The sequence below is a fragment of the Halichoerus grypus genome, chromosome 1, assembly GCF_964656455.1.
Source record: "Halichoerus grypus chromosome 1, mHalGry1.hap1.1, whole genome shotgun sequence".
Classification (NCBI taxonomy): domain Eukaryota; kingdom Metazoa; phylum Chordata; class Mammalia; order Carnivora; family Phocidae; genus Halichoerus; species Halichoerus grypus.
The window spans coordinates 119,285,864-119,308,987 of record NC_135712.1 but is presented as its reverse complement, the minus strand read 5'-3'; the positions used below and the strand labels follow the sequence as shown (position 1 = coordinate 119,308,987).

The 23,124-nt window shown below is 47.2% G+C and overlaps 1 protein-coding gene and 1 long non-coding RNA gene across 2 annotated transcripts in view; one reads left to right on the top strand and one right to left on the bottom strand.

Moving 5' to 3' along the window:
* Positions 1-23,124, top strand: part of CLSTN2 (calsyntenin 2) — a 610,129-nt gene that overhangs the window by 553,325 nt on the left and 33,680 nt on the right. Inside the window, exons 9-10 of the mRNA XM_078071189.1 lie at positions 475-637; positions 13,757-13,923. Of these exons, the coding sequence (XP_077927315.1) occupies positions 475-637; positions 13,757-13,923 (330 nt within the window). The remainder of the gene's footprint in view (positions 1-474; positions 638-13,756; positions 13,924-23,124) is intronic.
* On the bottom strand, positions 2,434-2,897 carry LOC144379937 (uncharacterized). Its single transcript, XR_013443497.1, has 3 exons — positions 2,771-2,897; positions 2,555-2,641; positions 2,434-2,466 (listed from the first exon to the last, which is right to left on the bottom strand). It is a non-coding gene; the product is annotated as an uncharacterized LOC144379937 (long non-coding RNA).

Here is a 23,124-nt window from a genome sequence, read left to right as displayed (position 1 = left end):
CATCTTTCTCTTTCTCTTCCTCCTTCCCTTCTCTATTCCCAACTTCATTTCTACTTTCAATCTAGTATCTTTCTTTTTCTAGCCTCACCTATCCCCAAGCTTAGGAAAATAATTTCAATTTAACTTTTTTCTCTACTAAAGAACTAAGAAAAATTTTATACAAAGCAGATTTAAGCTGTCACCCACCCTGTCCACCAAGACCTGGCCAGGCTCGACAGTGGTGAATTACGTGACCAAGATACTTGTCTGATGATTGGATTCTCTAGTGTTCCTCTACCCCATGGTTTGCTCCATCAAGTTCGATGTGAGCTTTTCTAACCTCACTTACAGCAACCATTATATTCATTGAGTTCTTTGCAATAAGAACTTTTGACCCAAAAACGTCTTCTCTCCCTTTCATAATTAGAATAAAAGCCTGTTTGAGGTTTCATTGCATATTCAATTTTAAGTGTTGCTTCTCTTTCTTTTCATTAGATATGTGACAAAGAATGGCATTACTACGTCATCAATGTGGAGTTTCCTGTAGTTACCTTATACATGGATGGAGCAACATATGAACCCTATCTGGTGACCAACGACTGGCCCATTCATCCATCTCACATAGCCATGCAACTTACGGTCGGTGCTTGTTGGCAAGGTAAGTCTGCGTCAAGCCCTCCTCCCTGGCCCATCTGTGTACAGTCCCTGAGAGGTACTGAGACAGGAAAGGGAAAAGCAAATGATGTGAGAATGAGCCTAGAAAATTTATTACCCCTTACTAATAAAACAGGACCTATAAAAATAAGGATCAATCCAGACACTAAACTTGTGTAACAATAAGCACTTGACTTGAGACCAGATTTTGATTTTAGATCAACATGAGCAGTTTCATGGTTGCCTCTGAGTTGTTAGTGCCTTTTACCATTCTGGAACCTTCTCTGATTTCAAACTGGGGCTGTCTACGCAGAAAAGGCTGAATGTAGAATCCCATATCAAAATTGCCATTTGACTCTGTTGAGTGCTAATCTGGAGCCAAGGATCTCCTTTTATCCCCACACAAGTTGTCGAAGCCCCCAACCCTCTGCTCGGGGAGTTTACAAATATGTAGGGCTGTGGGGGGTGTGTTGTCTATCGGCATGAGGCCATGGGAGGCCGCTGTCAAGCTCAGCTCAGCTCTGAGCCCCTTCCCCACTCACTAAGGACAGAGGCTCCTTTCCACAGAGTTGCCTTTCCACTAGAAGGTCTCTGCCCCCGCCTCAGTTCCTCTGCTGCTGTTTCCTCCAATCACCAAACTGGAAGGCTAATCTCCTCTTTGGAAGCAGGAAAACCAGCTCTTTGAACATACATTTCACCTTTCTGTCTTTCACTCAGATCTGTTGGAATCTTTGTTTTTGCTCCCTTAAAAGCTGGGGTGCTTTGAAATACCAATGAAAGAACAGAGGGGAAGAAAAATGCTCCCCATATAAGCAGATTAGTACTCTGAGATGACCCAACCTCATGGTGACGGATTCTTTGAAAGTTACTGGGATGTGTGACTCTGACCATTCACCATGGGAAGCTGAGGGGAGAGGTGGGCTGTGGAATAAGAACATGCCTTCAGAAAACCAGCTGACCAAAGAGTGAGCTAGGGGACATACAGACCCCACGGGGTTGAGACAAAGAGTGGGTGCTGGACCACACCACGCAAGATAAGATGGAAAGATGCACACGTAGCACGCCTGGGAGCACTAGGGATACAAAACCCAGGAAGGAATAAAGCACAAATGAGGCAAGGGAAGAGAATATATTTTTGACCTGGGGTCACTGACGACATCTGACATATGTCACATGACACTGAAAAGTTCATTGAACATTTCAATAGAACTTGGTAAGAGCTTCATCAGTATTGCTGAATTCCCCAGGAATTCAGAAAAGGGAGACTGTCATCTGGCGAGAGTCCATGAAACTAATTAGTGTGGCAAGCCACTGATTCAGAGATTGCACAGGAATCATTAGTCACTGAACACCGCGCTGGCCCTCTCCTATGGCTCAGTGCCTCAGCCGGACACCACAGCCAGCCTGTGGATATTTTGGAACATAGCCTGGATGCCGCGCATAAGTTAAGGGGGCCCTGTGCTGTCCTCACTATGAACCTCACCATGACGCTTCCCTTAGAGGCCCTCAGAGACCACATCGGGATCCCTGTCCCCCCAGCCTGTAGTGGAAACGTGCCCCCACCTCTACCAGTTATAACCACTGCTGCCCAGTTGCATTTCCTCTGGGTGGGGAAATAGTCCCACCAAAATAAAAAGTGCTTTTATAAAGAATTAAGATGACCTCTCAGAATCAGTTACCATAGGCTAAGTTGTGCTGCAGTGACAATCAAGCCCCAATTCTCAGGTACTTAAGATAATTCTCAGTTTATATTCACTGCAGATCAGTGGGGCTCTCCTCTGCTCTTTCCTCAGTCTGGCACCCAAGCAGACAGAGCAGCCACATTGCTTCATACTACAAAAGAGGAAAAAGAAAGCATGATGAATGGTGCATGAGCCCTTACAGCTTTCACCTATGAGTGACACCAATCATTTTTACTCACATTTTATTGGCCAAACCAATTCATACATCCGCACCTAACTCCAAGAAGGCAGGGAAGTAAAAATCTCCAATGTGTCTGGAAGAAAAACTGAAAATATTTTTTGAACAACACTGATGAGCACCATGGTCTGTCCACTTAGTCAACAGATATTTGACTGTCCATCCCACATAAAAAACACAACCACCCTTCCCTAAATGAGGCAACCCAAAATGCCACCTGTTATTGGCTCCAAGCTCAATGTCCAGATTCTCTGAGTGATTCCTGATGATCTCTCCATCAGGCTGAGAGGCGTAGGTGGCTCTCTTCCTCAGGACCAGATGTGACTCCACTTGATCTGGAGACCTATACATGAACAGGGAGAAATATCTGCTGCCGCCACAACCATCACCCCCTACACACACACACACACACACACACACACAGTGCAACAGTGGAACAGTGGGAAAAGGCAGAATAACCAGAAAACATTTCCACTAAGAGGAAGAATTGGAGAAACACAGCAGTCTTTGGTCACTAGCAATTCTGAAATCCCTCTGGGCAGATGCTTTAAGGGCCCCTACCCTAAGGTGGGGAGTGTTCTTTGTCACCCCTGACTCCATTTTCTGGGGTGTTTCCTTCTCAATATTCTCCTAGGCCACATCTAAAGACGGTGGCATCACTCTATAAGTAACAGCACTAATACTATATCTGATAATAATTTATTTAAAAGCTATTTCACAAAAATGCTTTTAAAACATTAAACCAAAGCATAGGTTTATTTTATTTTTTTATAATTTTTTTAAGATTTTTAAAATTTATTTATTTGATAGAGAAAGGGAGAGAGAGTGAGAGAGAGCACAAGCCAGGGGGGCGCAGCAGAGGGAGAGGGAGAAGCAGACTCTCCACTGAGCAGGGAGCCTGATGCGGGGCTTGATCCCAGGACCCTGAGATCATGACTTGAACTGAAGGCAGACGTTTAACCCATCCAGGCACCCCATCATAGGTTTATTTTAAAAGAATGTGGGAGAAAGTGCCTGCGAGGGTGTTCACCACTGAGTATTTCTGCCCCCTTCCCAGAGAGATGCTGGAAGGTGTGGTCAAATGACTTGCTTTGGCCAATTAAATGTGAATGGAAGTGCCTGATTCATTTCCTGGGTGGAATTTTAAGAGCCCGTGTTGCAAGGAGGCCCTTTCCATACCTGGGTATTTACAGTCAGTCCTGTGAGAAAGAGCTAGGAGTCCCAACGTGTAGATAAAGAACCTGAGGCTTTCAAAGGTGAAGTAGCTGACCGTAGGTCACCCAGCCAAACCTGCCTCACCCCAGGTCTTCAAAGCCTATCTTCTCCTCACTGTGACTTGTTCCCCCATTGCTGGTTGATCATTCCGTTGATGTCATTATGTGTTTGGGAAAATGCAGGAGCTGATGCATAAACCTTCTGACACATCTGTCAACCCTGGAATTAACCCACAGCAACCCTGCATTCCACTTGCAATCCCTTGCTATATGCTTCCTTAAGTGACCCAAGGAAAAAGAGTTTAGGCTTTAGAGTCAGAAAATTTTGAATGTGAGTCAAACCCCCATCCTGCCACTTCCTAGCTGTATGGACCCAGCAGAATCTGCAACTTCCGAGAGCAACTACATTCTCATCTATAAAACCAGGCTAATACCTCCCTTGTCATTGTAAGGACCATGGAGATTTGGGTATCTTCCCTGAGAGGAAAGATAATATACCGGTAAATTTTCAGCAAAGGAGACAATCCTTAAGAAGCTTGAAACTTGGGCTTTCTAGGATAGGTGAGAGTTCAGCAGGAAGATGAGGAAGGCAACAGCAGGGAAACTTCACAGAGGCCTGTGCACCGTGCCCTGTCACTGGGAGGTACAGGGACTGGGAGGAGTGCAGAAGAGGCTGGGAGGTTGTGACCATAAGACGCCAGACTGCCTTGTGAGGGAGCTTGGATTCACATCAAGACTTACATCCTCCCTGGAGCCAGGCTTTGTCTTGAAAGAACACGTCAGAAAACCTTTCTGTGATATTGACAGCCCACGATGCAGCCCTTATTTGGCATATTCCTAACTTCCTTCAGGCCACTTACATGCATATTGTAAGCCCGCTGGGTGAGCCTCTAATTGCCTCTGGGCCTGCGATTGTGGGGAGCTTTTGAGGTGCTTCTGAGGTTGGCAAGGAAACAAGTTCCCATTTGTGAAATTTCCAATTGGGGTTTCACAACGCGGATAGGAAATAATTTGATAGCAGCTGCTTGGTGGATGCTCCCGGGAAGGGGCTCGGGCGCTGTTTCTGGGCAGAGCTCCGCAGCCCCAATTAGCCTGCTCGGTCCTGTTAGTGAACTTGAAAGCCAAAGTAATCAGTGGAACTTCATTTTCATTGGTGTTTTTTCCAGTAATTAAGAAAAAAAAGAGACTTCATTTACACTTAAGAAATGTTGCCAGTACAGCCTCCAGCATGTATCTTCATTGTAGAGAAAGGCTTTGGCGGTGAGGATGGACCTCGCATCACAGAAGAGTCCTCTTCCCCTCCGCGGCCGTCGCACACCGCCCTGCCTTCACCTCTGCGCTCCGAGTCACGGTGGTCTCAGGCTGCAAGCCCACCCCCTCAGGGCTGAGCTCCGTGTGTGCCAACTCAGAAACTGCTGCCTACAGGCAAATTCCAGGTTCTTTGTCTCTCCCTGGGTCTTGTCATGAGAGAAGATGATTTAAAAGATGAATTAATTTGCCCTTTTCCTTAGATTTCCTATTCATCCATTTCTTAACAACAAAAATTCAAGTTCTACTGATCCATTATAAAAGTTGTACACTCCACCCGCTTCACCCCTGGACCTCCAAACTGGGCACACCCACTCAGGGACTGGAGCCCCGCTGTCCTTGCGAGCAAGTCAGGAAGGCTGCTGACTGTGTCAGACCAGGGCCCTAGGGAGCCCCAGGGTTTCAGGGAGATGCCCCAGCAGGTGGAAGTCTGGGCCACCTCTCCCCCAACACCACAACCAAAGCATCTCTATGTGTGGCATCTGTAAGGGTTCTTTCAACGACGTGGCTAACCAGGTTTCAGAAACACAACTCTCGGCATGCCGTCAAGAAGCCACCACCTTGCTCCCTCCCTGATCCTCATCTCCTCTTGGTGGATCTCATTGCAGGCCTCCTTACCCGTCCCCAGCAACCACCTCATCCCTACTTCTGCCGGGGAGTCTCCTCCAGTGCTTCGGACCTTGGCCTTCCTAAAGCAACCAGATTTGCCTGCTCCTGACTATGACACTATCCTGGTCTCAGATGAGGAGACCTTTCGACACTAGCTCCTGGTCTTGCTGAGTCCTACCCCCTACTTAACAAATAAAGCCCCAGGAGGTAGAGAAAGGGATGGCTCTAACAATTAGAACTTCTTGTTAAGGGACAGATAGAGAACTCCCACTGTGGCTTTTGGGAGGAGCCAAGGCAAAGAACAGGAATGGTCAAAGTGGGATAAAAAGGCAGAAGTAACCCTGAGAGTTGCAATAATCAACAGCATGTCATCTTCCGACAGAGGGGAGTTGGAGCCACATGTGGTCCTGAGATCTGGTGCACATTTCCAGGTCATCTTGTTGCCAGACACTAAAATTAGTGCAGGGACTGGGAGTACATGCCTTCACTTAATAAGCTTGGTCTAATTTAGTACAAGTTATCTTAATAAAGTCTGTGTTGAAATTATTCTACATCCCTAGGGTCTCTGCTGCTGGAAGAAAGAGGCATGTGCTAACATAGTCTGCCTTAGATTCAGGTGGGCATTTCCCAGGGAGGGCTTCGGGAAGCTCCAGTTCCATAGGATGCCCCTTCCACAAGTAGGCCATCATGGTCAAGGCTGGGAAACTGCATCAGTTATCCCCATACCACCACGTGGGAGAGTCACAATGTTCGTTAGCTTATTAAAAGCTCTCAAAAGCCCACCAATCAAGCAGTCTGTTTGATAATACTTAACCCTTGTTTCTCAATCTTGTTTTACTATGGAACTCACTCTTTGTGAGACAGTGTTCTTGGAACACTCTTTGGGAAATATCTTGTCGGAGTTACTGATGCAGGTCTCCATCCCCTGCTAGGCTAGGAGTTTACAGAAGACAAGGACTGTCTGTGCTCCCAGATTCCACTCTCCTCACCTTTCCCCCTACTCCAGTAGGTCAACAGAGAAGGTCAATAGCTAATGTTTATTGAATTACCTCCCATTTTTGAAGCTGTTTTGACAAAGGTGTATGGTTTGTGGTCTGACACACGGGGATGACTAACAAGGTGTCTCTTAATATTAATGTATCAAAAAAATCAAGAAAAGATTGTTCTAGGCCCTGGAGTTAATTTGACATGAGGGCATATTAGTTTAAAGAAGACATGGATAAAGTCTGCTTTAAAAATCATGTCTGGAAACACGGTATAACTGAGTTGTAATTCTAACTTTATGTCTTATTCTGAAGATGATATTAATTAGAAAATCTGACAAGGATCTTGGAGCAAAAACAGTATTGTTTTAGCTTCTCTGAGAGATACACCAGAGGGGAGGGGAAAAAAGCCACTTAAGGGAAAGATAGAGAAAACTCACATCATGTAATCTCATGTTTGAGTCCCTTGGTTCATGCTGCCCCTACGACTAGCTGCCGTTTTTGAGTTCCTACACTGTGTGGAGCTAAAAGCATGCCTTCCCCTTTCACAACCCTATTGCCTGGATAAGAATGGGATCCCCACTTTGCAGATGAGAAAACAGAGAGAAGAGAAGTGCTTTGCTAAGGGCCACACAGAGCCTGGATTTGAAGCACCAGAACCCTCACCCTTGCTTGCACTGCTACACCACCTCTATTTCTAGAAACAATGTATGGCCAGACGATGTTGCATATCCAAGTACGGAAGACCAGAGGATTCTGGAATCTGGAATCAGATCACTTGAGGAAACTCCCAGGGCATTTTTCCCACAGATTGGACAAAGTCAAGCTGAGGCCTAAAGGTAACTACAGGCCCATCACAGTTCAGTGTAGGGAGGGTTGAGCTTGGAGCTAGAAGAAGAGAATTCCAGACCCTCCTTGCTGCTCTGGGTCTTTGAAAAGTGTCTTGCCTCTGTAATCCTCAGTTCTTCATCTGGAGAATGAAGGGGATCTCCTGGATAATATATGAGGGTCCTTCCAATTCCATGAATTCAGGTCCCCAACCCCACAGAGATGATTTTTGGGGTCATCTATAGTCATACGGTTTGCAGCTTAGAACATGCCATATGTGAAACGTCTGCTGGAAAGGCTGGAGAGATGGATACATAGACACGAAAAGGGTTGAGAAAGCCTGCTGAGAACGGTCATGGTCAGCTGCAACTGCACATCATCTGTCTCCACAAGTCACCTGCCGCCTACAGCTGCAGCCCCCGGGGCTGTGTGGACAGTTTTGAAGCTACAGCTTCTGGGGTCTATTACACACTTCACTTAGTCCTTGCGTTCCGTGGGTGTCTCCATCACCGAAATGAGGAAATGAGGGAAAGCAAGATTTCAGACGGTCTCACCATTTCCATTGCTCAAAATTGATACCCAGCCATCCATGAAATTGTGTTCATTGAGGGGCGTCCCCATCAACAAGCCAGGCATAGAGCAGCATTCGACTCAAGCAAGAGGAAACGCGGCACCCACTCGGCTCCGTGTGTTGCTCATACTAAACAGCTGTGGGAAGGACAGCGGGAAGCAAAAGAGCAGAAGCATCCTGCACGCGCTTCGTGGAAGGAGGAGCAGCACCTTCACACCACGCGCATCTTCTACTTATACGTAGAGGGAAGTGGTTCAAAAGCTTTTGAGGTGGGTGGGCCCCACCTCTCAGTTGAAGGAAAGCTGAGGGGGAATTCAGTCCCAATGCAAATTCTGGCCAGAATAATTGCTGCTGAAGCCCTTCTGTGTCCACAGAAGCCAGTGTAATCGGACATTCTCCCCCAGCGTTGTGTCAGTCTCAGCCTGTCCCCATCTTCCTGAAGCAGCCCAATTACTACATCCTCCAAGGAATCCTCTTTGAACCCTCCGGGCCACATCTATCGTGCGGCATGCAGGTCAAAGCCTTGCAAGCAAGCCAGACCTGAGTCTGAATCTGGGCTTCACTAATTCCTGGCTGCGCAGCTGTGGGCAAGTTATCAAACTCTGAAAACATCATCAGGAAAAGGAGTTAGAAGTTTAGCACGTAGGAATCTGAATTTGCGAAGAAAAATTATTTTTTCCACAGCCATCTTGGTTTCATTTCGAACCCCTCTTCCATCTGAGCGGGGGAGAGTTAACCTTGGCAAATTGGAAATTGTTCCATTTCCTTGGTGCCAGCTGATTTCAGGGGTGTTTATGTGGGGTTAGGGTGCCGGGGGGCCTCCAGGCATCGTCCCATGCAGGTGTCCACGGAAATGGTGCTCACCTCTTTGGTCCTGTCACTAATGGTCTTTCAGGGCTGGCAGCTCTCTCAGTATTTCCTTGTCTTACTTAGGGGCACAGAAATATCTCCCGTGCTTGTCATGCTCTCTCTGTAAGACCATCTGCAGTCCATCTGCCTATCTGTCCAGACGCGACAGGCCAACATCCCCCCCAGCATCGTGCTCCCCAGCCAAGGCTCAGCCCAGGTGGCCGGCTCCCGGTGCCTCGCTCTGCACCCCTGTGCCTTACCCCCTCCACTACCTCCCTGCCAGGCCCCCTCCTAGTCAAGGGTGACATTTTCTCGTCTGCAGGAAGCCAGATTTTCTTCTACTTTTCCCCAAATGTGGATCCATACCCAGATCGTCCCCACCCTCCTAGGGTTTAGACTTCTGGAAACAAAACTGGGGAAGAAACTCAGCTTTAAGCCCCATCTGCTCTTCTCCTTGTCACAACCCTCCCTGTGGCAATGAGCACAAGCCAGATATGTGTCTACAGAGAGGGTAAAATTAAAAGAATAGAGGCTAAGGTCTCAAACATACTATCCTGCCACTTAAGTATTAAATAAAATAGCACATGAAAGAACTTGCCATGTTTTAAGGGCCTCCTAGATAATGGCTATTATTTTTTCCCCTCCGATCTGTTGGACACCTCATCTGTAGCATTTGTTTGGAAATCAATCATGCCCTGCCTTAGATCATCTATTGCACTGGCAATTTACTTTTATATTTTTATTTTCCCAGGGTCTATACTTTATTCTCCCAACTAAATATAAGTTCCTAGAGAGCATGGTCTACATCTTATAATTAGCTGAATCTAACAGAAGGCTAGGCTTTCAGCAAACACTTTAAAAATGTGTGCAGATCTAGCCTCAGGAACCCAAAATCACATTCGCTAACATGTAGAGAAAGTTCTTTGTGTAAGAAATCAGGTTATGTTTTTTTCTTAAAATAATTCATGAGCATGTTTGTGTCTAAATGTTAACAGAGGAGCCATGTGGGTTATGAAGACACCCCAGATATTAAAAAGAAAGAGATTTTCAACGTATCTATTATTTTTTAAATCCTGCATCACAGCCACCCCTGAGTGCAAATATATTTCACATTCTATGCTGGCCTCCTATTGCAAAGTGCTAATTGAATCAATTTCCCGGAGCTGCATCACTAATAAATAGAGTACATCACAGATCTGGGTTTCTTGAATCAAAAATACAGAACATGAATGCTTTGCTGAGAGAAAATAGTGTGTAGGAAATTGTCTTAGCATCCAAGAGAGTCGCAAAGTTTGGCCTTTAAACATGGTGCTGCAGAGTGAGCCCTTGAGGGGGCTCTCTGTCAGCCTCACCCTGGCTGGGGCCGGCCAGTACTCCAGAATGCCCCAGCTGGCCCCGTGCATGGCTGCGAGGGGCCCACACTTCACCACTTCCTACTTGCGTGGCCTTGGGCCGCTTACTTCTCTCTCAGTCTGGGTTTGCTCAACTCTAACTACAGAATAAGTACCTCCCTCCCAAGAGTTTGGTGAAGGTTCAGTAAGATGAGGTATGTGGAGGACTTGCACCGTGTGGGAGACGTAGTGCATACCCAGTAAATGATAGTTGCTGCATCTGCTGCTCTGAGGGGACACAGGGTGGACAAGGCAGGGAAGAGGTGGCCATCCGGATGCCCTGGAGAGTGGCAGTTCCGCCATGCGTACTCACGTTCACACCCTCCTTTCTGCAGGTCAACAGAAGTGCCCCTTTGCTAGGGCAGGAACATGCTAATGGCACTGAGGGGTACTTTACCTATGGGGGCTTTGAGGACCCAGAATAGAAGGCCCGAGATGGGTTCCTCCCTCACTCTCAAGTCATTGCCATGTCAGGGCATTCCTCAAAGGCAGATCTGTTTGGAGTTCCCTGTGGACTGAGGACTTCAATAGAACCTTCTCCTTTCATTTCCAAAGTGAAGATGTTTTTGGTGGCAGTCAAAATGGCTTACACCATAAAGGTGGATGATTGGCTCCCACGGTTGAGGATGTGCTGTGGTAGAGCATGAGGAGAGAAGTCCACTCGGGCCTCTGCTATTACTCTCCCGGCTCTGCCTTCCTTCATGCGTCACCTTGGTCAGCCCTGATCTGCCTACAAGATGGCTGCAGCCGCTCTAAGCCTTCCTCCTTCACATAATCATCTCCAGGGAAGAGAGCAAGAGGAGGTTCCAGAAACTTTCTGGAGAGAAAATGGAGGCCCTTTTCCCAAAGGCTGCTGGTTAATTTCTCCTCTCATCCCATTGGCCTAAATTTGGTCTCATGATCACTGCTGGGCCAAGCTCTGTGGCTTAGTGGATGCAGGTACTGATCGGCGTCATCTGAAGTCGACACCTGACTCAGTCACTGGAGCGAGGGGAACAGGAAAACCTGATTAGCTGTGACTAAATAGAATCCATCCCTGGAATTCAAGTCAACTCCCCCCAACCTCTGGGCTGCCGCTGCAGGAGGGCAGAGGTGAGATGGGTGTTGGAGAGACTCCACAATGTCCACTACTCTGCTGGCATTGATTCAACATCTCTTTCAGTTCAGGAAACAGTTATGAAAGGTCTGCTGTGTGCCAGGCAGGGTGCAGCATGCTGGGACCACACGGGGGCCCTGTGCTATTGAAGGGAATAAATGAGCCAACTTATGCAAAGTGCCCAGTGCAGCCCTCGGCCCTTAGTACCTGCTCCGTATCATCTTCATTAAAATGAAAAATGCATGAGTGCTCCCTGCTACCCAGGAGAGACTTAAACAAATACATCCTAGCAGTGTGGGAAGGATAGCCAGAGTAAGCCTGCGGGTGGCATTAAGGAGAGAGATCACACAGGAGTGTGCAGAAGACCCAACCTAAGAAGCTTACAGCCAGTGATTCCTAACCTCGACTTCACATTTAACGCACCTGAGGAGCTTCTGAAACTCCCCACACCAATTAAGTCACAATCTCTCGGGGTGGGACCCAGCACCAGAATCAGTTTGACTTTTTAAAGATTCCCCAGGTGATTAAAATGTGCAGCCAAGGTTGAGAACCACAGTAATAGGCTGTTGAGGACATATAAGCCACACATGTAAACTGTTAGCAACGCTGGGTTCTGAGGGTATGTTCAAATGAAGTCAGTGTTCCAGGGCTCAGGGCAAGGAGAGGACAAGGTGGGCAGGGGGCTCCTGAAAGGTTTCTGTGTGCAAGCAGGGGACAGAGGGCTGAAGGGGCCTTGAAGGACCATGGGATTTGCCTAATCTAAGCAGTTTGGAGGTGGTATCTTAGTGTGAAGAGGAACAGTTGTAAGCAAAGGCATGCATGGTAACACAGAGGGTGTATCAGTGTGGACTCAATCACGGGAGAAAAACCACACTGTGATTTCAACAGATCAATGTAGAGAATTATTAACTACAATAGAGAACTGGAACAACAAAGAATTAGCTACTGAGAAGTAGAGAGAACTCTCAAGAATATAGGAATGTGGGTGTTAGGAGCATCTACTACCCCCGGGCTGAGGTAGAGTGACCTGGGGAAAGCCCTCCACCCCCTCCAGCTGAGGTCCAGGCTCTGCTGGCACAGAGTGTCTTGTGGAAGGAAGGAAGGGAGAAGTCACTGTGGTGTCACTCTAGTAGAAATAGAAATGTGCCCTCTGGGGTGGTGTCTCACTGAAGCGTGCTTCGCTAGGGATGCATTGCAGGATCTAGGTCCGGGGGAGGCCGCAGGGGACCTCGGAGAGAGGACAGGGGAACCAGGAGCCAAAACCCGGGACTGTCCCCCCCACAAGCAAGCAGAGGCTCAGGGTTTACAAAACCTTCCCAGGGAATTAGCGAAGCTGGAGTTCGACCCACAGCTACCTTTCTCATATGTCCCGCTACCTCTCTGAAGAGACAGAAGTGCAAGATCAAGGCTAGTCTGTCGGTGTAGGCTGCCCAGAGACAGAAGGGGCCTGTGCTCAGTGAAGGCTGTGGGGAAGGCCTCCTGGAAGAGGTGAGGACTCAAATGAACCTGAGGGCCGCTTTTACTTTAGAGACCTTGAGAAAAGCAGGGAGAAAGTGGAAGGAGGAACCTTGACATGAGCAGCATTGAGCGGTTTCCTGTGCCGCAGAGCAGACCTGAGCTCAGACAGGACTCGGCTCAGCCCGTAGAGAGAACAGTGGAAAACAAGAAGTAGGCAATGAGAACAAAGAGGTAGAACAAGGAAGTCCTCATCTACCAAAGAACTTGAGTTTAAGCGGGTACGAGATCAGTTCATTGCAAGAGAGCCAGAGCCCACGGATGTAGGGCTCCAGGATTCCTCGACTGCCGGCCAAACTCTCTGTGGAATATAGGGCAGCAAACGCCAGCTTTGGGGTCAGACAGACCGGAAGTAGAGGGCCAGCTCCAGCGTTCAGCTGTGTGTCCTGGGGCAAGTCCCTCAACCTGTCTGAGCCTCAGGGTTCTTCGCGTGTGAGTGGGAAACAAGGGTCCCTTCTTTGCAGGCGTGCTCAGATGAAGTCCCCAGCAGACAGCCGGCCATACAGCAGGCCTCCCGTCGGTGGCAGCTTCCTTCTCCCGCCCAGTTTTACTCTTTGGGGGGGTCCTTTCTGTCTTCTAATGCAGTGCACGCCTCTGAAGGCAGCTGTTTCCAATCCAGGATTTCTAAATCAGGTGCCGCTGGGGAGCACCAAGGTCTTGGCGGCAGGTAATATCCTCATGTTGCGAGGCTGGCCGCTGAGCTTACCGCTCTGCAGGAAAAGCTCAGGTTGAGGGGACACAGTCACTGTGTCCTTGGTCCCCCGGCCAGATCGTGCCATGAAGTGGTGTTTCGGACCCAGTCTCCACAGGGCAAATGACCGTGCTGCTTTCACTTTCAGGAGGAGAAGTCACCAAACCACGCTTTGCTCAATTCTTCCACGGCAGCCTGGCCAGTCTCACTATCCGCCCTGGCAAAATGGAGAGTCAGAAGGTGATCTCCTGCCTGCAGGCCTGCAAGGAAGGACTGGATATTAATTCCCTGGAAAGCCTCGGCCAAGGAATAAAGGTAAGGACGGAGCTAGCCTCGCCGCCAACAAGACATGGACTCAGGGGGCAGAGGCTACCCAGCGCCTGCGCACTGGGGAAATGGAGTCCTCCCCTGCCGAGTTGCCCAGAGATGGTGTGGCGGCAAAGGTGGGGAGGTTCGTGACCGTGACTTCCCTGGGGGACTTCCGCTGTGTCCTGAAATTCCTAGATGGAGCCCTTGTGTATCATCGGTTCACTACCCAAGAGCAGGCACGGGTTCAATATCTACCAGAAGGGAATGGTTCTATTTCAGCGGTTCCTAGATTGGTTAGTTGCTTTGTTGTCTATTTGCCAAAGGAACAGAAGCAGCATGCAAGAATATATTTCGAAAATATTTGAAAGTAGAATGAAAAGGTTGGCCATGTTAAATATAAATTAGGAAGGAAGGTCAGCCCAGGTGGGCTGGAATTAGAAAGCAGATATGGAGGTCGCTGGGTCTCAGGCTGTGAAATTGAAGCACAGATTGGGCTTCAAGCAATCTCTGGCAAAGGGAAGGTGAGCAGATTCATGCAAAATAAAAACATTCACGGGATCCAAAAGAACCAAAGCTGCATTCTGAGAAAAGCACCTCTTGAGGGGCAGGACTCGCATAGCTAAATGTCCACTGTGAGCGTCCTGCCCACCTCCCCCACCCCATGGCAGGGATAGTTCTGGCCTCACCTGGACCTTAGGAGCTCCTGCCAGCAGGGAACCTCTGGGAACCCGAGCAAAGAGCTGGGTAAACATCGTTGTAGCCCCTGCTCAATCCCAACGGACCCCAGTGAGAGCAGGCAGGTCACCCTCTGCCTCCTGAAGCACAGGACAGCCCCACGAGCCAACCCCCTCCCCCCAGCTGTGGGGGTTTCCTTTATAGGCCATTTTCCAAGGATGGTGTGACCAGAGCAGAGGTTGCCTCTACCCCCCTGTCTTCTACCGGCCTTCTACCCTGGGCCTGCCCACCTCTCCTGGACAGGGAGTCCCCCGTCCCACAGACAGCACCTTTATTTTCGATGCTAGTGGGGCTGGTGAGGCTCTGACATGGGGAGCCATGGAGGGGCTGGTGACCTGAGCACGTCATGCTTTTCTTTAAGCTGCGGTCACTTCAGACATGCCATGGACATCCACGTATTGGTTCTGGGCTGGGTTGGGGGGACACAAAGCTGAACGTCCCCAGCCTCTTATCTTCAGGGAAGTCAGTGGCCCACGCTGACCCTTGTAATCCTGTGTGGTAAGCGGCAATGAGGATGAGCACCTCTCCCAAGTGCCGGACGGGGCTCTCAAGGCTTTGTGGGTGTTAACTCATTCAAGCCCAGAACAACCCTCTGACAAAGTTACCACGAATATTCCTATTTTACACGTGAAGAATTGAGGACTTTAAGAGAAAGGAAACTTGTCTAAGATCCCAGAATTGGTAATGAGCGGAGCCAGAATTTGAACCCCAGGTGGTCCTGCTCCAGAGTTCCAGAACCTGAGGAGCAGCAGTGAGGGAAGGCTTCTTGGAGGAGGTGAGGCCTGGGCAGAATGTTTCAGGATGGGGAAGAATCAACCAGGAGGAAGGCAGGGGAGGGGAGCTGGGTAGTCTAGGCAGATCTGAGAGCATGAGTGATAGCAGAGGCCTGGGGAGCCCGCCATGTGCACTGGAACTCCAAGAAGGCCGATGTTACAGTGCCCAAATTGCAGGAGGAAAGGCAGAAAGTGTGGTCGGAGAGCTAAGCACAGGCTGCATCATGGGGCCCTGTAAACTATGTTCAGGTGTTGACATGTTTCCTCCTGTCGGCAACAGGGAGCCACTGAAGGAGCATGATCTGGGCAGGAGCATGGTTTAGGATGCTCCGCTTGGAGACAGGGTCGGAGAGGGAAGGTGGGAGAAGTGCACAGACAAGGCAAGGCAAGAATGGCTTTCCGGAACATTAAATACGCACAGGTGCACTCAATAGTTAATCCCCTGTCATTGAAGGAAAGCAGTCTACTTCATGGCACATTTCAGATCGGCACCCTCACACGCAGAGCCTGGGGTTTGATCCTTGACCGGCTGTTTGAGTTGTTTCCTTAGCATTTTGTCAGCCCGGTGAGGCCGAAATCTGTCCTCCACCCCTCCCCTCTCTGTCTGATTCGGGGTTTGCTCCCTGCCCTGAGGGGATCTCCTCTGCTCTGGAGCACCCCATGAGACCACAGTTTCAGGATTCAAGCACTACAGGACAAATAAAGTGAAGACACTGGACCGAAAAGCCACACGTTCTTAGAATGATAAATTAAGAGGCATACCACCTCTACAGAGCAGTCAGAGCCTATGAAAAGAGGGGGTTGTGAACTCAGTGGCACACACAGCCATGGGGGGTGCCGAGGCTCTTCGACTTTTCCAGATGCCACCTGTTGATAACCACTCACCGCAGAGGATCCTTTTCCATCCTTAGGGCCCAGCTGGCAAGAACTAGAGCACTGCAGGGGAAATTAATGATAAGACACACAATTCATGGTGTACCCCCTGGGGGCTATTCTAAGTTCATTATCCCTACTCCTCACAACAGATTAAATGGTATGGCCCCATTTCAGAAATCAGGAGACTGGTGCTCAGGGACTTCCCCAAAATAAGTCCGTGCTCCTTCCTCCACACCAGCAACTCAGATTTGAAGGCATTCTTGAAAATGATTCAGACTTCCTTGCTTGTTGCCCCTCCTCCATTTATCTCTCATTTCATTTCTGAATAATGACTATTTGTCTCTTTCCTGGTTTCTGGCCTCCTCCCTCCTCCATGGTTAGTCAAAGGAAAGTGAGGACCTCCTGTGATTAACAATACTTCCCGTCTGCTCACAGGCCCCAGTGCAGGTTCCTCTTTTCACTTGTTTTCCCCTGGATCATGCCTATTCCTGAATATGTCCCGCATGTCTGGAGTCAGTGAACGGTTGAGGCAGTGACTGTCTCGTACCCGTACAAGACACACTGTGGAATAGCCACATCCCTGAAGACTCCCCTGTGCTGATTTTCGTAGCATCATGCCTGCCAATTTGTCACGCCCACAGTGTGGGGGAGTGGGAAAGAGCAAGACCTTTGGGACAAGGCACCCCTCGGTTCAAACCATAATAGTACAAATACTTGCTGGGTGACCTTGGGCAAAGTAATTTAATCCTTTAAGCCCCAATTCCCTCATGTATTAAAGTATATTTTGTTGTGATGTTGTGGGAATTGGATTTTATGTATATTTTATATAAAAGCTATATAGAGATATAGAAAAGATATGTATGTATATAAATGAGCTGACGGATACAGATATAGATACATAGATACAGATCTCCCTTAGTAAACCCAATAAGTAGGTTCTCAGCAAATCACAGTTCCCTTCTCCAGCTGGGCTGGCCTTGCCCTTGGCGTTGCCACTGTGCCAGCTTCTTTTGGAAGCTAAGCCTGGGTGACAGTTACGGCAGAGGAGCCTCGAGTGTGGCAGGTCTTCATCTGGCCCAACCCAGGGGGACTGGCAGGTGGCCCAGTGAACGGCACGGTGCCTGGAGTGCCACAGCCAGCTTCCCCTTGAGGAATAGGCCTGGGCTTTGGACAAGGATCTCACTGATGTCCCAGCCTGCCAGGTGCCTGGTGACACCGGCTGATCCTCTGGGAGAACTGACTGCTCCCAAAGGCCATCTGTCTAGCAGCTTCTTGGCTCAAAGAAAGGAATCCCCATGGCCACAGCACAGCTTTCCAAAAGAGAATGAGTGCGCCACCCTTTGCTGGGCCCCCAGGAAGCCACCCCCTGTCCCTGTGATAATGCTAATGCCATTCTGTGTTCTACACAGAGACCTACCCTCAGTCATGCCACAGGGCTGGGAACACTGCAATTAAAAAAAAAAAAAAAACCTACTTTGGTGGAAGGTCTTATTGATCCTGCAAGGACTATATGGATGGCTCGGCCAGGACCCACCTTCATGCCCTGTGGCAGTCCTCAGGGTGCTCAGGCGGCCAGACTAGGGTTTTAACTGGAGATCCAACACCGAGTCTATCCATCCTCTTGTCTGCTGGCTGCAGTGGGAACACGCCCTCTGCTGATTGCCACGGGATGCTGCTCATTCAACCTTCTGGAAGAACTGTTTGAAATTTTTTTTAAGTTTATTTAAGTAATCTCTACACCTGGGGCACCTGGCTGGCTCAGTCGGTTAAGCGTCTGCCTTCGGCTCAGGTCATGATCCCAGGGTCCTGGGATCGAGCCCTGCGTCGGGCTCCCTGCTCGGCGGGAAGCCTGCTTCTCCCTCTGCCTGCCACTCTGCCTCATGCTCGCTCTGTCAAATAAATAAATAAATCCTTAAAAAAAAAAAAAAAGTCATCTCTATACCCAACATGGGACTCAAACTCACAACCCCCAGATCAAGAGTCACATGCTCTTCCTACTGAGCCAGCCAGGCGCCCCACGATTCTCCTGTTCAGCCCTTATGCGAAGTTTGGATCAGTCTCCTCCACAGGGCTTATCATTTTGTCTCCTGTTTCTCATGTGCTAGACCCTGTGGGGACCACAGTAGACCCTGGCCTCAAGGTGCTCACAGTTGCCTGGGGGAGGCAGGCAGATAGCCAGCCACAGCACCATGACTCTGCTATAGCAGGGATGCTGCGGGGTGGGGTTGGGGGGATGTAGGGAGGCAGAAGAACATGTGGGAACGTAAGTGGTATTTTAGAAGAATGAACTTGAATCTGCTCAAATCTGAAATGGATGATTTGTGCAACACTCAAAACAGGGCAGCTCTATGGCTGAGCACACTCCGCTAGTGAGTCCTCCACAGCAAGGGAGAAGCCAACTCAGAGGATGACTGGGGCATCACCTGCACATGTAACCGGGGACTCCCAAACCCAACACAGGCACTGGTGCTTGTGACCAGACCTCCCAGACCAGAGATACCCTGCTCAGGGCATGGAGGGCAGAAGGGACTGGATCACAGGGGAAGAGCAGCAGTGAAGGCAGCAGTACCTGTTGGGCAAAGACTCCGTGCAGAAATAACTACAGTGTTCAGAATTATAAGAAAAGCTGTCTCGGACTGAACACTTTAAGCACTAGATTCATTATACACATTATCTCATTTAAGCCCCTGGACAGGTAGATACTGCTATCCCCATTATTTTATTGTTTTAAGATTTTTTTATTATGTTGATCACCATACATCATTAGTTTTTGATGTAGTGTTCCGTGATTCATTGTTTGCATCTAACACCCAGTGCTCCATTCAATACGTGCCCTCCTTAATACCCATCACCAGGCTAACCCATCTCCCCACCCCCTCCCCTCTAGAACCCTCAGTTTGTTTTTCAGAGTCCATCGTCTCTCATGGTTCATCTCCCCCTCTGATTTCCACCCCTTCATTCTTCCCCTCCTGCTATCTTCTTCTTCTTCTTCTTTTTTTTAACATGTATTATTTGCTTCAGAGGTACAGATCTGTGATTCAACAGTCTTGCACACTTCACAGCGCTCACCATAGCACATACCCTCCCCAATGTCTATCACCCAGCCACCCCATCCCTCCCACCCCCCACCACTCCAGCAACTCTCAGTTTGTTTCCTGAGATTAAGAATTCCTCCTATCAGCGAGGTCATATGATACATGTATTTCTCTGATTGACTTATTTCGCTCAGCATAATACCCTCCAGTTCCATCCACATCGTGGAAAATGGCAAGATTTCATTCTTTTTCATGGCTGCATAATATTCCATTGTGTGTGTGTGTGTGTGTGTGTGTGTGTGTGTATGTGTGTACACACATACACACACACACACACACACATCTTCTTTATCCATTCATCTCGATGGACATCTTGCTCTTTCCACAGTTTGGCTACTGTGGACATTGTTGCTATAAACATCGGGGTGCATGTACCCCTTCGGATCCATACATTTATATCTTTGGGGTAAATACCCAGGAGTGCAATTGCTGGATCATATGGTAGCTCTATTTTCAACTTTTTGAAGAACCTCCATACTGTTTTCCAGAGTGGCTGCACCAGCTTGCATTCCCACCAACAGTGTAGGAGGGTTCCCCTTTCTCCGCATCCCCGCCAACATCTGTCATTTCCTGACTTGTTAATTTTAGCCATTCTGACTGGTGTGAGGTGGTATCTCATTATGGTTTTGATTTGTATTTCCCTGATGCCGAGTGATGAACATTTTTTCATGTATCTGTTGGCCATTTGGATGTCTTCTTTGGAGAAATATCTGTTCATGTCTTCTGCCCATTTCTTGATTAGATTATTTGTTCTTTGGGTGTTGAGTTTGATAAGTTCTTTATAGATTTTGGATACTAGCCCTTTATCTGATATGTCATTTGCAAATATCTTCTCCCATTCTGTCAGTTGTCTATTGGTTTTATCGATTGTTTGCTGTGCAAAAAGCTTTTTATCTTGATGAAGTCCCAATAGTTCATTTTTGCCCTTGCTTCCCTTGCCTTTGGAGACATATCTAGCAAGAAGTTGCTGCCTGTGTTCTCCTCTAGGATTTTGATGGATTTATATCTCACATTAGGTCTTTCATCCATTTTGAGTCTATTTTTGTGTGTGGTGTAAGGAAATGGTCCAGTTTCATTCTTCTGCATATGGCTGTCCAATTTTCCCAACACCATTTGTTGAAGAGACTGTCTTTTTTTCCATTGGACATTCTTTCCTGCTTCGTCAAAGATGAGTTGACCATAGAGTTGAGGGTCCATTTCTGGGCTCTCTATTCTGGTCCATTGATCTATGTGTCTGTTTTTGTGCCAGTACCATACTGTCTTGATGATGACAGCTTTGTAGTAGAGCTTGAAGTCTGGGATTGTGATGCCGCCAGCTTTGCTTTTCTTTTTCAACATTCCTCTGGCTATTCGGGGTCTTTTCTGGTTCCATACAAATTTTAGGATTATTTGTTCCATTTCTTTGAAAAAAGTGGATGGTATTTTGATGGGGATTGCATTGAATGTGTAGATTGCTCTAGGTAGCATTGACATCTTCACAATATTTGTTCTTCCAATCCATGAGCATGGAACGTTTTTCCATTTCTTTGTGTCTTCCTCAATTTCTTTCATGAGTATTTTATAGTTTTCTGAGTGCAGATCCTTTGCCTCTTTGGTTAGATTTATTCCTAGGTATCTTATGGTTTTGGGTGCAATTGTAAATGGGATCGACTCCTTAATTTCTCTTTCTTCTGTCTTGTTGTTGGTGTATAGGAATGCCACTGATTTCTGTGCATTGATTTTATATCCTGCCACTTTACTGAATTCCTGTATGAGTTCTAGCAGTTTTGGGGTGGAGTCTTTTAGGCTTTCCACATAAAGTATCATATCATCTGCAAAGAGTGAGAGTTTGACTTCTTCTTTGCCAATTTGGATGCCTTTTCTTTTTGTCGTCTGATTGCTGTGGCTAGGACTTCTAATACTATTTTGAATAGCAGTGGTGATACTGGACATCCCTGCCGTGTTCCTGACCTTAGGGGGAAAGCTCTCAGTTTTTCCCCAGTGAGAAGGATATTCACTTTGGGTTTTTCATAGATGGCTTTTATGATATTGAGGTATGTACCCTCTATCCCCATACTCTGAAGAGTTTTGATCAAGAAAGGATGTTGTACTTTGTCAAATGCTTTTTCTGCATCTATTGGGAGGATCATATGGTTCTTGTTCTTTTATTAATGTATCACATTGATTGATTTGCAGATGTTGAACCAATCTTGCAGCCAGGGATAAATCCCACTTGGTCGTGGTGAATAATCATTTTAATGTACTGTTGGATCCTATTGGCTAGTATTTTGGTGAGAATTTTTGCATCTGTGTTCATCAAGGATATTGGTCTGTAATTCTCCTTTTTGATGGGGTCTTTGTCTGGTTTTGGGATCAAGGTAATGGTGGCCTCATAAAATGAGTTTGGAACTTTTCCTTCCATTTCTATTTTTTGGAACAGTTTCAGAAGAACAGGTATTAATTCTTCTTGAAATGTTTGGTAGAATTCCCCTGGGAAGCCATCTGGCCCTGGGCTTTGTTTCTTGGGAGATTTTTGATGACTGCTTCAATTTCCTTAGTGGTTATAGTTTCTATTTCTTCCTGGTTCAGTTTTGGTAGTTGATACATCTCTAGGAATGCATCCATTTCTTCCAGATTATCTAATTTTCTGGTATATAGTTGCTCATAATATGTTCTTAGAATTGCTTGTATTTCTTTGGTGTTGGTTGTGATCTCTCCTCTTTCATTCATGATTTTGTTGATTTGGGTCATTTTTCTTTTTGATAAGTCTGGCCAGGGGTTTATCAATCTTGTTAATTCTTTCAAAGAACCAGCTCCTTGCTTTGTTGATCTGTTCTACTATTCTTTTGGTTTCTATTTCATTGATTTCTGCTCTGGTCTTTATTTTTCTCTTCTCCTGCTGGGTTTAGGCTTTATTTGCTGTTCTCTCTCCAGCTCCTTTAGGTGTAGGGTTAGGTTGTGTATTTGAGACCTTTCTTGTTTCTTGAGAAAGGCTTGGATTGCTATATACTTTCCTCTTAGGACTGCCTTTGCTGCATCCCAAAGATTTTGAATAGTTGTGTTTTCATTTTCATTGGTTTCCATGAATTTTTTTAATTCTTCTTTAATTTCCTGGTTGACCCATTCATTCTTTAGTAGGATGCTCTTTAGCCTCCATGTATTTGAGTTCTTTCCGACTTTCCTCTTGTGATTGAGTTCTAGTTTCAAAGCATTGTGGTCTGAAAATAGGCAGAGAATGATCCCAATCTTTTGGTACCGGTTGAGACCTGATTTGTGACCTAGGATGTGATCGATTCTGGAGAATGTTCCATGGGCACTAGAGAAGAATGTGTATTCTGTTGCTTTGGGATGGAATGTTCTGAATATGTCTGTGAAGTCCATTTGGTCCAGTGTGTCATTTAAAGTCTTTATTTCCTTGTCGATCCTTTGCTTAGATGATCTGTCCATTTCAGTGAGGGGGGTGTTAAAGTCCCCTACTATTATTGTATTGTTGTCAATGTGTTTCTTTGCTTTTGTTATTAATTGCCTTATATAGTTGGCTGCTCCCGTGTTAGAGGCATAGATATTTACAACTGTTAGATCTTCTTGTTGGATAGACCCTTTAAGTAGGATATAGTGTCCTTCCTCATCTCTTATTACAGTCTTTGGTTTAAAATCTAATTTGTCTGATATAAGGATTGCCACCCCAGCTTTCTTTTGGTGTCCATTAGCATGGTAAATGGTTTTCCACCCCTTCACTGTCAATCTGG